Raw genomic sequence first — 14,752 nt, 5'->3', positions numbered from 1 at the left:
ATGTGGGACCAGAGTCGAAGCAGGGAGGACCAGTAGGAGGCCTTTGTGGCAATCCAAGAGACAGATGATGATGACTTTAATCAGGGAGGCAGCAGTGGAGGTGATGAGATGTAGAGCCAATGGGATGTGCTGACGTGTGAGAGAAAAAGAGGAGTCTAGGATGAGTCCACAGTTTTTGTTCTGATCAACTAGAAGGATGCAGTTACCATTTGCTGAGATGGGGCCTCACCTCCAGGTCTAAACCAATGCCTTGACACAAGGGAAGATGAGAATCACCTGTGCAGCTCTGCCAACCTGCATGGCTCCATCCAGTTCTCTCTGGGTCCGGATGCTTCCCTTGGAATGGGAATTGTTGCTTATATCAGCATTTCTCACACTAATGTGCATATGAATCATCAGGGGATCTTGCTAAAATGCAGATTCTGAATCAGGAGGTCTGGGGTATGACCTGACATTCTTCATTTCAAACAAGTGCTCATGTGATGTTGGCACTGCTGGTCAGAGTATCACACCTGGAGTAAGGTGTAAGAGCGCATAACATGTCCCAGACCTTACTACAGGGAGTCACCTTCACTGAGCCTCTCTACACCATCACATTGGCCCCACTGCCCTTGCCCCAGCAGGGGACCATCTCTTCTGAGTATGCTTTTCTGCAACTCCCTGAGGGTAAGAGAAGACGTCAAGGACAATAGGTGCTGCCCACTGGGTCTGAGCAAGCACATCCTGAAGAGTTGGTGTTGAAGGTGTGTGCTGCCTGAGGGCTCACAGGCACCTAGTACCAGTGCTGGCACCTTTGCATGGTTACTGTGAATGAGGGAGATCAGGTTGAGGAAGGCTGGAAGCATGTAGGGGATGTGCTTCAGAATACTGCCCGCCCCGCCCCCCCTCACGCACATGTGCATCATATTCTCTTGATGCCTGGGCCCTTAACAGGGGAGCTCACATGTGTCCTGGGCAGAAAAGGAGCAGGCCAAGGATGCAAAAAGAGAGATGTTGTTGTGTGCTGTGGAGTCGGTTCCGACCCATAGCAAGCCTGTATAGGGTTTCCGAGGCTGTAAATCTTTCTGGGAGCAGAAAGCCTCATCTTTCTCCCATGGAACCGCTGGTAGTTTTGAACTGCTGACCTTGCAGTTCACAGCCCGATTCGTAACCACTACGTTACCAGAGCTCCTTAAAAAGAGAGATAGGGTGGTACTAACTTGGTTCCCACAGCTCTTCTGGGAAGCTGAAATCCTAGAATTCTTGGATTCCTGGAATGTAGTAGCTGGAAAGAACTTAGTAGTCCTTTAGAATGACCTCTGCATTTTACAGGTAGAGGAAGGGCAGCTTGGAGGGGTAATGAGACTTGTCCAAGGTAGTCCAGTTAGCCTAGGGTGCTAGCTACTGACTTGGCTCAGGCTCCATTCTTAATGCCCACAACAAGGGTCTTATTTCTCTCTATAATATGCAATCTCTGAATCCTGCTGGTCTGTCTGTCCCCAGCTCCAGACATCAAGAACTGACCCACTGACTACAAGCTCCGAGTCATGTAAACCTGATGAATCTGTGCCCATTTCAGATCCCTGGTCTCCAAACCAGCCTAAGTTTTAGTGAGCAAGAACTTGAGCTTGAAGTTTTCAGGTTCAGCCAAGAGTGGAGAAGATGCTTCAGTGAAGGGAAGAGATGAGCAAATTCCCAAAGGCTGGAATGAGGGCTGAAGAAGGAGGCCAGGGAGGGGCCTGGCATCAGGGAGCAGCAGGGAACATGGCCAGATTCCAGAGCAGAAGGCCTCGAATGCCGAGCGGAGGAGAAGCCAGCATTCCTACCAGGCATCACCTTGCCATTTCCCTCCAGGCCCAGATGGAGCCCCGGAACCTGTATTATGGGGGACAGTTGAAGCACCTTCTGGAAACTCTCTTTTTGGGGTTGCCAGAGCATTCTCTTAACTCAGCCAGGCCCAACTCTCACCTGTCATTTTCCAGGGACCAGAAGTGGTTGAGAAGAGCCTCAGGTGGGTGGATGGGAAATGGTGTGTGATGGGGGAGATATGTACCCAATGGAAATCCAAGCCATGGAGCCCATGACCCCTGGAACACTGACAGGCTGCAGTACTGGGTGATGATTTCAGACAAGGCTCTGTGTCAGACAGACCCAGGTCTGATGCTCACAGGCTACGTGACTCTGGATAAGTTACTTAACCTCTCTGGGCCTTATCAGATGCATTTGGGATACTGGCATAATAATTCAGTCTCATAGGAGTTTTGTGAGGATTAAATGAGAATATGTATGTATATAAAGCTCTTAAGACAGTATCTGAAATTTGCTTTACTTAATATTAGCCATTAGGATTGATTCAAGGAAGGAAGTGTGTGTGGGGGCATGGTCTGGAAAAACTTGTTTAAGGGATGCTGAGGACACAATTTGGGGCCAGTCTGGGTTGATTGGTGTGAGGAAGTCTTAACCAGTTATGCTGGACCCTGTGCAGGGAATAAGGATGAGGCCAGAGAAAGGTAACTGCTGACTTTGCCTCCCTGGAAGAGGAAATTCACAAGAGTAGGTAAGAAAGCCACCATTCATCTGTCCAACTGTGGTGGTTGTATGTTGCTGTGATGCTGGAAGCTATGGCACTGGTATTTTAAGCAGGGTCCTCCCTGAGGGACAGGTTTCAGTGGAAAATCCAAACTCAGACAGGACCTGGTCATCTACTTCTGAAACTCAGTCAGTAAAAACCCTATAAAGCGCATCACAGTATGATCTGATACAGAGCTGGAAGGGGAGCTCCCTCAGTTGGAAGGCACTCCAAATACACAGTGGCCTCAGCAATGGACTCGAACATACCTAGGATTGTGAAGATGCTGTAGGACCAGGAAGTACTTAGTTCTGTTGTACACGGATGCGGCATGAATCCGAGCCAACTCAGCAGCAACAGACAACAAGCTAAAAGGAAAACTGCATGGCTGAAGAGGGTGGGGATGGTTTGGTTTACATTAGAACTGAGAACCAAAGGAAATGCAAATGGCCAGGCCCTGGGCTGAGTTTGAATCTCTTTGATACCCTGGGCAAGTGTTTTCCCCCTCTCTGAGCCTGTTTCTCATCCACTGGAGAAGGCAGTGGCTGGAGGTGGCAACTATCTCACTCCAATTGTCTCACACACCACGAAAGTGGTCCCTTCTACTCAAGTGGTTCCCCCAAATGTGGCAGCAAACTGTCCTGGAGACTTGCAGAGTCTCCTTTTCCTGGGAGGCTGCACCCGGAGGAAGCTCAGGCCAGGGTGGTGGCCAGGTTGGCCCAAGAACTGACAGAAGGCAGTGGCTCAAAGCCTTGACCTTTTGGTCCAGAGTGAATGCTCTGGTCATGGGACTGCTCAGAATAGCTGGAGACATTATATTCAGCTGTCATGGGAGGCCCCGAGATCCTAGGACCGGACAGGAGGTCCTGGGAGGAGCCCTCACCTGACTCCCTCCCCCACCTCTGAGACAGCCTGCCTCCTTCTCTGGAAGGCTCAAGCCAATTTGCTTCACAGCTCCTGGCAGATGCCAGCCTCGAATCAGGGAGCACAAAACTGCCCCCAGTACACCAGACCCCAAAGCCTCTCTGAAATGTTGTAATCTGAACCAGTCCCCCAATTAACCTGTGATTGTGGTAAAGTACTCCTTTTTGGACCTCAGCTTCTTCATCTGTCATAATAGCAGTTCCCAGTATATTGAGGAGAATATTGAAAGTGCCATGGGCTGCCAAAAGAACCAAGAGATTTGTTTTGGAAGAAGTGCAGCCAGAGTGCTCCTTGGCGGCCAAGATGGCCAAACTTCGTCTCTCATACTTGGGACATATTGTCAGGAGGGGCCATTCGCTGCAGAAGGATATCATGTTTGGTAAGGTGGAGGGTCAGAGAAAAAGAGGAAGACCCCCAATGAGATGGATTGGCCAAGTGGCAGCATTGATGGACTCAAGTGTGGCAACGGTAGTGAGGTTGGCCCAGGATCGGGCAGTGTTTCGTTCTGCTGTGCATAAGGTCATTATGAGTTGGTACTGACTTGATGGCACCTAACAACAACATTATATTGAGCACACAGGAGCTTACAGTGTGGAGAAGGAAATAAACCTGAATCAAGCAAGGCAGCTAATGAACATTTTATTATAAATGAAACCACTTTTTAAAATTTACTTATGGCAAGGACCTTGGTTCTGGCCCTTTCCCCTAGGCTGTGGAGTCCTAGTAGGCAACCCTGAAAGAACTGATGTCTCAGGCTTGATATGAAGAGTGAAGGGGGGTGAACTAGAAGGAAAAAGTGCTGTAGAGACAACAGCACATGCAAAGGCCTTGGGGCAGGGAGAACCTAATACATTCAGGACACTAGAGTCCAGTGAGTGATGAGGAGAGACAGGCAGGGCAGGAAAGTGCTAAAGTGTTCTAAGCAGGCAAAATGGTGACCTGACAGATTTGTGAGTTGAAAGGACCTTTGTAGTCGTCAAAGTGGAGAAAAAACTTCGGAGAAAGGCCAGGCTGGAGGTGGGAGAGCAGTCATGAGGTTGTTGGAGAGGTAGACCAATGGAAAACTAATGGTACCAGGATGGTACACATGAAGACAGAGAGATGAGAAAGGGATCTAGAGACAGTCAGTCATGTAGTAAAATGATAATACAACCAACAGGAATAAAAACAGCCATCAGCATTTTTTGAGCACTTACTGTACGCCAGGCCTGTGGCTTCACATATGAGCTCAGTTCATCTTTACATCAACCCTCTGAGAGTTATTCCCATCTTGGAAATAAAGAGGGAGATGCTTGGTTTCTGATTTTCATTACAGGATGGTATTATTAAGGTACCATTCAAAAACAGGAGGATCATGGGCAAAAGATCCTGGGAAGAACACTGAACAGGGAACATACCATGATGGGAGGACTTAGGGTGACTAGGAGGGGAACACACTCAGCCCCTTCTTCCTTTCACATGGGAACCTTGCCCTGGAGGAGGCTCTGGAGATGAGAGGATAAGCTGCCTAGGAAGTCCCTGATAGCAACTTTGCCCCCACTCACACCATATGCCAAGCCAAGACTCCAAAACCTGGGTTAACTGGGACCAAGGGAAGGAAGAAGTCAGGCCAGGTCCTGGCTTCACTGCAGCCACAAGTGAATTTCCTTCCCAGGGACTTGAGGAGATGGGGCTGTAGCAGGTCCCAAGGAGGTGGGAAAAGGCAGAGAGAGGGGGTGGGGTCCGAGGAGAGGTGGGTAGAAGTGGGCTCCCTCAATTTGAGGACCATTTGCACTATCTTGCCATTTGGAAATTCAAATGTGTCATGTAAGCATGTGTGCGCAAGCACACATGCATGTACACAAACGGAAGACATCCTTTGGCCTGCAGCTCAAAGTCTTGGTCCTGTCCTGACAGATGAGGTTCCTGGTGAGAACATGCAAATCACAGACAAAGCCAGAGGCCTTGAGCTGCTAACCCCTAAAATAGAAGGAGGGCAAGTTTTAAGCCAGGACTTCACCCAGCTGCCCCAACACACCCCCTGCCCTCTTCTTACCCCTCTAGGCACACCCCCTGCCTGCCATCTGACTGGCTGACTTATACTTGCCCCTTAAAGTTTGCCTTGACGTTGCCCTCTCTGAGGCAGTTCTTCCATCCTTATTCCAGGCTGGATTCTAGCAGAACTGTACTCCAATGGCCCCAAGAAGTCCCCTTACAGCCCTTACCACATAGTATCATCATCATCCTGTCTTGTGTGTGTCTGCGGCATTCCCTCAGAATGCAAGTTAGGCTCATCTTGCCCCAGCTCACCTGCCAACCCTCACCTTTCAGGCTGGGTTCCCAGGAACGTGTAGGAGAGAAAGGTCAGGGAACCAGCTGCTCCAGCTAGCAGCAGTCACACCTAAAAAGCTCCGATGGGAACGCCCACCCGTCAAGTAGTCCCTATCTTCCAGGGCCAACACCATAGCTGGGGGGTGAGGTAGCACAGCTCCTCAGGAAAAGGTGATCTGACCATTTGGTCCATGAACCAACATCTAGTGGAAGCCAGAACAGTATTTCTACTCAGGACTGGAAATGGGGAGGAAAGCTGCTCTCCAAGTCTCAGATCAAGGCAGTAAGTAAGAAACTGGTTTGGAGTTTCATCTTCCTTGAGGTACATTCACATCCAAGAACACACAAGGTTTCTCTCACACACAAGAACACACAGCAACACTGACACACAAGGGTCACACACACAGAGACACAACACAAGTGTCACACACAGGGCTTCATATATGGTCTCTGTCTATACCCAGCCTCACATATACACAGCCTGTCACAACTGGGCTCCCCACCACCACACACACATAACCTCACACAGAGGCACACACACACACAGTCTCACACACAAAGTTTCACATGTGCATACACTGCCACACATGATACACACAGCACTACACTCACACACACTGCAAGTCTCTCATATTCTTAGCTTTTCTCTGTCACATACAGCATCTCTCTTACACAAATGGGCTCTTGCTGCTTCTTATCTATGCCCTTTCTCCGCACAGTCTCATTCTCACACACAAGTCCATCTCTCAAAATACAGAATCTGGCGCTCTTACATTACGCTCAATTTCTTTAACACAGAGACTCTCTCACACACTCAGGGTCTCTCTCCCATAGTCACTGTCACCACATACAGACACACACACACACACACACACACCTAGTCTCACTCACACAGAATTTTATTGTCACACACAGACTTTCTTTTTCACACACATGAAGAGTCTCACGCCCACACAGAATCTCTCTTACACACACAGATTTTCTCTCTCACACATGCAGCCTTTCTTTTATACACACATACAATGCGATACACATACAAGAACTCTGGTCCAGAATCAGAATAAACATTTAAATCCTGACCCACCAATTTGAAGAGGCTTGGTGCCCTGTGAGGGGGAGGGGTAAACAAAGGTAACAGCAGCAGAGCAAAGATGGAGGGAGGGAGAGAGGGAGGGTGGGCAGAAGGCTGGTCCCTGCGCAGATGAGCTGCAGAGAGGCAGCGCAATGCAGCTAGGGCAGTCAGGCATGGGGGGGGGGGGGGGGGGGGGGAAGTCTGGGTTCGAATCTTGGCTCTGCTCTTAGTTCTTGTGTGCCCTTGGGCAGGCCCCTTGCCTTCTGGGTCTCAGTGTCCTCATCTGTCACTTAAGGATGTAGGAAGAGACAACCCTTTTGTGGGATTACCAGGGAAAGAGGGTGGCATAGATGGGCTAAGGGGTACTTTCTAACACCCACCTCCATGCCCCCCTAAATTGCCCTGCTTTTCTCTTAGCATCTGTTCTTCATGAACATTCATTCAAGAAGTGTTTCCTTTAAGGTTTTGTACCAACAAGACCCCAAGTTGGCCCATTTGTCTCTATTAGGGGAAGACCACCGATTACCCAGGAATGTAGGGTGGAAGAAGATGAATAGAGGCTGGAACCTGCCCCACCTGATCCTTACCTCCCTGATAAGGGTCAGAGTTTTAAACCTGAGCCCATGGATGGGGATGGGGTTGGGGGACCCAAAATCTTGCTAAGGAGTTAAGATGGTGAAAGGATAATGGGGAAGTTTAGCCCAATCCTTGCTTGGGGAGGGGCAAGGGGTGAGGAAGATGATGCTGTCCAAGGTCAAATGTGGGCTGAACAGGCAGCTGCTCTAGCTCAAGTCTTTGCCCAGCATGACCCCTCCCACATGTGCTAGTTCAACCCTCAAGTCCCCCTCCTCCCACCCCTCTCTTCCCCAGAGCTCAGCCACAGTTATATAACCCTCTGGCTGAGGGGCTTGTGTCAGAAGGGAGGGGAGGAAGAGCCTCAGTGTACAACTCAGGGGAGAATGGGGTCCCTGGAGACCTGGGTTCTAGTCTTGTTTGGCCTCTAGCACCCTGAATGACCTTGGGCAGGGTCCTCAGTGGCAAAACCAAGGACTTGGCTTTCTCCTTATTACCAACCCTCTGTACCCACACCTGCTCTAGAATTCAAGGTATAAGATTTTTACTGCCCCCTCCCTCAATGCTGAAATATAGAGTGCTTTATCCCAGTAACCTGTCTGGCACACCTATGCCTCTGCCTGGGGGAACCTCCATGCCCCTAAGTTACCCTACCTTCCGGGTCCTCAGCACTTCTTCCCAGCCTCACCCCTACCTCAAGCCCCAGTGGGGACGCAGGAAGGGATGGGGAGCAGCAAAAGCCAGCAGGGCAGAAGCAGGGGTTTGCCTGGCAGGGAGCAGGGCGGGGGGCTGGGGCAGGGGTTCACGCACAAGGGCGGGGGCTGAGTTCTGAGGCCCTGTTCAGGTCTCTGAGGGCAGATCCCAGTGCAGGCCAGGGGTGTCGCCCAGAGAAGGGGCTGCTTTCAGTGTCTCCCTTTGGGCTCAACCACTAATAGCAAAGGCCCTAAGAGTTCACCAGACCCTCTCCTACATTTTACAGATGAGAAAATTGATCCAGAGAGGCTATCTGGGGGGCCAAGGTCAGCAGCAGAGCATCCTTTCTCTCCTCCAACAAGCTACTGTCACCAAAGGGGAGTGTCCCATGAAGACACACCCACTTCTCACACACCTTCTTCTTGCTGGTTCCCTATAAGGGTCTACTCCCCGCCTCTCCATAGGTTCCAGAGAAAGCACAGGCATGAGCCTAGTGGACCCTTCCAACATCCTTCCCTTCTGACAAGGAAGAAGGACAGTCTCTGTTCTTAGAAGCCAGGTCCCCATTCCACCCCAAACACACACACCAGACAGCCCAGCCCCACACCAACTGTTGGTGTGTGTCATGGAAGCATTTCACACAACAGTTGATGTAAGGCTTGTAGCGACTCTACAGGGTAGAATTGGACTGACTACCTCATAGGTTATCCTTGGCTGTAATCGTTACAGGCGCAGATCACCAGACTTTTTGGAGCTCCTGGTGGGTTAGAACCATCGACTTTTTAGTTACCAGCAGAGTGCTTAAAACACTGGGCCACCAGGGCTGTCAAACTATTATCAGCCATCACCTCAGAAGAGCCAGAGTTGCTACCTGGGGCTGGAAGGCCTGTCTCTGTGTTCAACCAGGCCTCAGCCCTTCTGCTGCCCTGCAGCTGCAGAAATCCCTTCTGGGTATGTGTGGGGCTCCCAGTTTCCCTCCCCACCACGGTCTTGAGGGCAGTCCTCTATCACACATTCCTAATGTGTAGGGGCCAAGGCACAAAACTGCACACAAAGGTACATACTTGCATTCCAACATACACACATACTCGCCCATTCGCAAGACACACTTCACCCACCCAATACACACTTACATAAGTATGCCCAATCTACTCAAACACACCCATTCATACTCACACATATCACATTTGGAGATAAAGACATAAACTCTCAAATACATACAAAATCCGCTACTCTAGTAAAAAAGCACCCTTTCTCTTACACACACACACACCCTCAGCTCTGAAGTCTCTGGGCTCATTTTCCAATTCACCCCTGTCCTGAGAAGAGAGAGGACACAGCTCTCCCTGCCCGTCCACCCGCCGCTCTTCCCAAGGGTCTGTCACTTACCCGCGCATAGCGGGATGAGTAGGGGTCCTCGAAGAGCGCCCAGATGCGCGGCTGCCAGCGGCGCCAGAAGCCGCCAGGCCGTCCGTCTGGGGAGTCGCTGAGCGCCAGGCGCTTGGTCATCTCCAGCTCGTCCTCGCCGTCGCCCGAGTCGCCCGGGCCGTCAGCGTCCGCGTCGTCAGCGCTGTTGTCCAGAGGCGCACCGCCGAAGCTGTCGAGCGCCTCCTCGGCGTCGCGGTGCTGGCGGTACGTCATCCAGCAGCAGGGCTCCACGTCCGTCTCGTCAATGCCCCAGAAGGCCAGCTCCTCCTCGTAGAGAGGCCCGCACACGTCGGCCGGGCAGTGCAGTTTGCCAGTGCGGTAGTAGTTCAAGATGTGCGCGAATACGCCCGGGTGGCGGTCGAAGAAGAACTCGTCTGCGCGCGGGTCATAGTCGAAGTGGCTGTGGGCGTCGGGCTCTGCCAGCCAGGCGAGCCGCGTGCCGGGCAGCGTGCGCAGCGTCGAGCGGTACGTCTGGTGGCGCGTGCCGCCCACGTTGATCACGATGCGCTCGCTCTCGTCCCCTTGGCCCATTGCGGCGCCCCCTTAGGCATGGCGCGGCCCAGCGACACCCATGGGAGCAGCCGCCAGGGGGAGTCGGCGCCGGGGAGGGGGGCGCGCGGCCTCCTCCCCCCTCCCCCCAGCCGTCGGGGAGGACAGAGGAACTAGCGACCCGAGCTCCTCTGGGCGTTTTCTGTCAGGTGTCGGGTGTGTGGGATCCGAAGGGTCTCCAGGCGCCAGATGTGTGTGTGGGGGGGGGGGGGAGGGAGAGGGAGAGGTAACTGGTCCAGCTGCGGAGGAGGCAGAAGAAGGAAGGAGAAAGGGAGCGAGGGGATGCGGTGCTCAAGCCCCCGGAGGAGGAGAGGGGTGGGGAGGCCAGGCTCCCGACCCCATCTCAGCGGGAAAATGGGAGGACCGACAAAAAGCTTTTAGGGGTGGGGAGGAGGGAAGGTCAGCAACACCTGGTGCTAGACAGATAGACCAGCCCCTGGCAGGGGGAGGGGAAGAAAGGAGGCCCGGGAATCCGCACTCCTCTGTGTGGTGGTGGCCGTGGCGCGCTCTCGGCGCTGGTGAGATGGATGCCGGCTGCTTGCTTGCGTGGCCGGGCTGCAGCTCCGGGTGCAGGGCGGGCTCTAGCCCCCTCCCTCTCTCCTTGCCTGGCTGCCTGCTTCCCCCCGGCGGCGGGCGCACCCGCCCGCCCTTCTTGCTCCTTCTCCCCGCCTCCTAGAGGAGATGGCGGGCCCCCTGGGCAGGGGCGCCCCGGGCGCCGCGATGTGCTGCGGCCACTGAGCGCCGCACTCTGAGCGCTCCGAGCGCTCCGGCTTGAACTGAAGCTCCTCTGGGCTGCGCTCTGAATCCCGCTACGGCGGCGGTGCTGAAGGGACAGCTCCTGGAGTCCGGTTTTCCGAGTCGGGTTCGGTCTGCCTGGCGGGCGGCTACTGGCTCCAGTGCCTCTGCTCCTCGCGCTTCGCGTCCCGCTTTGGGGAGGCGGTTGGCGTGGCCCGCAGAGGCGAGGGGCTGCGGAGGTCGGGCCCGAGAGGCGGGGGTGGCGGGTCGGGGTGCGGCGAGGCGAGGCCAGCTGGGCCGGGGAGTAGAGGCGCGGAGCGGCCGCAGCCACCGCGACGCTGCTGGTGACCAGGCTGCTGCTCAGCTTGTTTCCTGGCTTGCTCGCTGGAGCGGTCCGCGTCCAGCCCGCCGCTCTCCGGACACGGGCACACGGCGCGCGCAGCCGCACTCGCCCCCAAAGGGTGGCGCAGCGCTGGGTCCTAAAAAGCCCTGATTCCTCGCCCCCCTCCCAGCCTCGCGCGGAGCTGGGCCTCCCTCAACCCTGGAACCGGGGGCGTCCGCCCCGCACCGCTTCTGCTGCTCGCCGGGAACCCGCCGACGCTCCGCCTTCAGGGAGTGCCACTAGATGGGCGGGGGCTCACAGAGACGTCTGGCCCGTGCCCCCGAGTGAAACAGAGGTGAGAAGGGCGTCGGCACCCGCCCCTCTCCTTCCTAACTAGGGACTGTCTGATTTGCTGGTGAGACCGGGCGTCCTTGATCGCCATCAAAGATGCCTTCACCACGACGGGTTCTGACTGCGCTAGTAAACCTTTTTGAACCAACTCTTCTCACCAAACCCAGAGCTCCCATGACCCTTCCATATGGATCCTTTTACCTCACTCGCTAGTGTGGCGCTGCAGGATAATACACTGGACACAAGGTTGGTTTGAACCACAAGGTCGTCAGCTCAAATCCACCAGCCATTCATCGGAAACCTTAGACAGGGTCGCTATGAGTAGGAACTGACTCGACGGCACTTAACAACAACATGAGTCCCAAATAACACTCTGCACACATTGACCTCTAAGCCATCCACTAACAGTCCAGTACCTCTGGACCCTTGTAAGGCTTTTTTGACCGCTTACAGACCCTAGGGCCTTCATAACTCCCAACTGACTCTAGTCTCTCAGTCCCCCACCGTGCTCACACAACCCTGCCACTTGCTCAGAGCTCAGAGCTCACGGTCCCTCCCACATTTATCTTAGGTTGGGGTCTTTATGGAAAGGACATTCTGCCTTCAGAAGAAAGAGGGAGCATCTGCTCCTAGTGTCCCTGGACATTGCCCCCCCTCACCTGCCTCTGTCATCTGAGGTTGTGTACGTGGGGGGTGGGGGGGTGTTGGGTGGGAATGGCAGAATGGCTGCCTGCTGTGATCCCTACAGCTTTGCAGGATACCACAGTTGATCCTGGGAGAGGGAATTTCAGTTGAGATATCTTGCCCTAAAATCTTAGCACATGCTTGTGGTCAGTGAGTGCCTCAGTTTACCAAGTTGGGCAGTTTACCAAGTTTACTTTTTTCAGGCTCTGTCTCCAGAACAGGGGCAAAGAGATGAATGAGATTCAGTCCCTGGCCTTGAGGAACTCCCAGGCCCTTGGGGAAGTGGAAAGGTGGAGGTGGGAAGGGTTGAGACAGGGGGTAGCCAGTCCAGATCCAGGAGCAGTTGTGTTGGGAGAGAGGCTTATTGATTTGAGCCCAGTCCAATCGAATGCAGGCTGCCTGGCTGGGCAAAGGACGATTTAATTAAGACACAAAGCTCTTATTTACTTGTTGGTGCTTGCTAACTGTGCAGACAGCTGTCTATCTACACAGACCCACAGACACCATTGGGGACCTGGAGACACAACTGTACCACAGACCCCCTCCTTCTCACTTGGCCAGGAAATCTGTGTGTGATAGGGTGAAGGTTGGGGGAGGCAGCTAGACAGGACAATGGATGAAGGATGGGAAAAGGACAAGAAGACAAAAAGAAGCAGAGTTAGGGACAGAAATAGGACAGAGATGGGCCAAGATAAAGCCAGGGCTGGAATCCGGGGCTAGGATGTCACCTTCTCCCTCCCATGACTGATCTCCATTATTTCATTTAGAAAGGAGTATTTTTCTCTCCAAGAAACCACTCTATCTCAGAGGAATGCAGGGGTAAAAAGCTCCTTTGAGTGTCTCTCTCATTCTCTAATCACAAGAAAGCCTGTTCTGATCCAGACTAGCCGGGCCCAAATCCAGCTCCCCAAGACACAGTCTCTCAGAGAGATCTACCCAGACTTAGGGAAATGACAAAACAGAGATCCCAGAAGGAAGAGTAAGAGATGGGCACAGACAGACAGATCAACAGAGTTCTGGTGTAGCAATGTAAGATAAGCATTGGACTGCAACCCACAAGGTCAACAGTTCAAACCCACCAGCCACTACTTGGAAACTATATGTGGTAGCTGTGAGTTGGAGCCGACTTGATAGTACTTTATAGCAACAGACAGAAAGACATACACACTGTCAGAGACATAGCTGGGAGAAACCACTATGGAGAGAGACAAAAAAAAAAAGAGAACTCTTTAAACCTTGCCCAATCTTTATTCTCTCCCAGGATGACTTCTGTGATTCCTGCAGCCCAAGGGGCCCAGGGTGTCACCTCTTTTCTCTTCTACAGGACTATCTGGGCTCAGAACATGACCCCAACCATCTCCAGAGTTCATCTTGTTTCCATAAATGACTGTTAGTGCTCCCAGCGCTTTCCCTTGTTTGCTTCTCCCACAGTGCCCAGCACACAGTAGTTTCTCACTAATGGCTAGATGGTTTGAGAAAGCCCCCTTGAATCCCTTCCCTCCAGTGTCAGAGATGGGGGAATCTGGCGCCCCTAACACACAGTTGGGAAGGAGCTTGGCTAAGGTCTCATAGGAATTCAGTGCAGCATTCTGCCCCCTAGTGAGTCACGATGGAGTCTGAAAGGTGACCCAGATGGTGGGAAATAGCTGGTGGAGAAAGAAAAGAGGTGTAGAGACAGAAAGAGCTTCTAGTAGGAGGAAGTCTGGCTGATTAGAAACTCTGGTTAGGCCTGGTCCTAGAGGGCTGCTAGAGAAAGAGAGGCCGCCAGGGAGGGAGGGAGAGGGAGTGTGACATCCCCTCTGAGGTAAGCATGAGAGAGATCAAGCACCCTGAGGTGTCTGATGCTGTCCCACTTTATGATTATCACTTGGTTCCTGATACCACCCCCCAGCCCAGGCCCCACAAAATTCCCCCCTTCTCTAGCCTAGGCAGGGACATAAAAGTCTCTCCTCTCACTCCCCCTTCACACTGCTAGAAAGCTGGCATTTTCAGAAAGCCCTGGAGGAAAAAAAAAAAAAAACCAAAAGGGCAACACAGAAATCAAAAGTCCCAGAGAAACTGGAGTGGGGAGATGGGCTGCTGACAGACCCCTAGCTTCTCACTCCTAGCCACTAGCCACAGACCCAGCCTAGCTAAGGGCTTCACCTCTTTTTTGACTTTTGAGTAGGCCCACCTTGTGATCCTGTGCCTAAGTGTCTAGGGGCACAGTAGCAGTGAACTTCTGGTGGAGTAGCATTATTCAGTTAGTTAAGAGCATGCCTGGGTTCAAATCCCAGCTCAGCCATTGACTAACTGTGACCATGCCTAACTAAGCCATTCAACCTCTCTGTGTCTTAGTTTAGAAGCTCAGGGAGAGCAGCAGTTTGAGAAAGATTTCCAGTAAAGATTTTCATCCTTGAGAACCTTAAGGGGCAGTTCTAGGCCATCTTATAGAGTTGCTATGAATTGGAATTAACTCAGTGGCAACAGGTGTTTTTGGTTTGGTGTCTCAGTTTCTTTATCTGTGAAGTGGGAATAACACCAATCCCTATTCTCTTTGGTGCAATGATTAGGCACTCAGCTG

At 52.7% G+C, this 14,752-nt stretch overlaps 2 protein-coding genes across 2 annotated transcripts in view; both read right to left on the bottom strand.

Annotated features, from left to right (window-relative positions):
* KCNC1 (potassium voltage-gated channel, Shaw-related subfamily, member 1) overlaps positions 1-10,134 on the bottom strand; it is a 55,319-nt gene extending 45,185 nt beyond the window's left edge. Inside the window, exon 1 of the mRNA XM_006865799.1 lies at positions 9,510-10,134. Within this exon, the coding sequence (XP_006865861.1) occupies positions 9,510-10,079 (570 nt within the window). The 5' untranslated portion in view covers positions 10,080-10,134. The remainder of the gene's footprint in view (positions 1-9,509) is intronic.
* A 363-nt stretch (positions 10,135-10,497) lies between these two features.
* LOC102819144 (bcl-2-binding component 3-like) lies at positions 10,498-11,681 on the bottom strand. Its single transcript, XM_006865830.1, has 3 exons — positions 11,664-11,681; positions 11,401-11,453; positions 10,498-11,356 (listed from the first exon to the last, which is right to left on the bottom strand). The coding sequence occupies exons 1-3, from the start codon at positions 11,679-11,681 to the stop codon at positions 10,498-10,500; spliced, it is 930 nt and encodes a 309-aa protein (XP_006865892.1).
* Between the last annotated feature and the right edge of the window lie 3,071 nt (positions 11,682-14,752).

Source organism: Chrysochloris asiatica, unplaced genomic scaffold (assembly GCF_000296735.1).
Source record: "Chrysochloris asiatica unplaced genomic scaffold, ChrAsi1.0 scaffold00083, whole genome shotgun sequence".
In the NCBI taxonomy this organism is placed as follows: Eukaryota; Metazoa; Chordata; class Mammalia; order Afrosoricida; family Chrysochloridae; genus Chrysochloris; species Chrysochloris asiatica.
Note: the sequence above shows the minus strand (reverse complement) of the source record. Positions and strands in the feature narration are given on the sequence as shown.

What these genes read in the sequence shown, in the direction of transcription:
- LOC102819144 (XM_006865830.1), bottom strand. An exon ending in CCCGGCGAGCAGCAGAAGCG is followed by an intron (nt 11,357 to 11,400) that starts GTGCGGGGCGGA and finishes AGGGAGGCCCAG; the next exon opens with CTCCGCGCGAGGCTGGGAGG.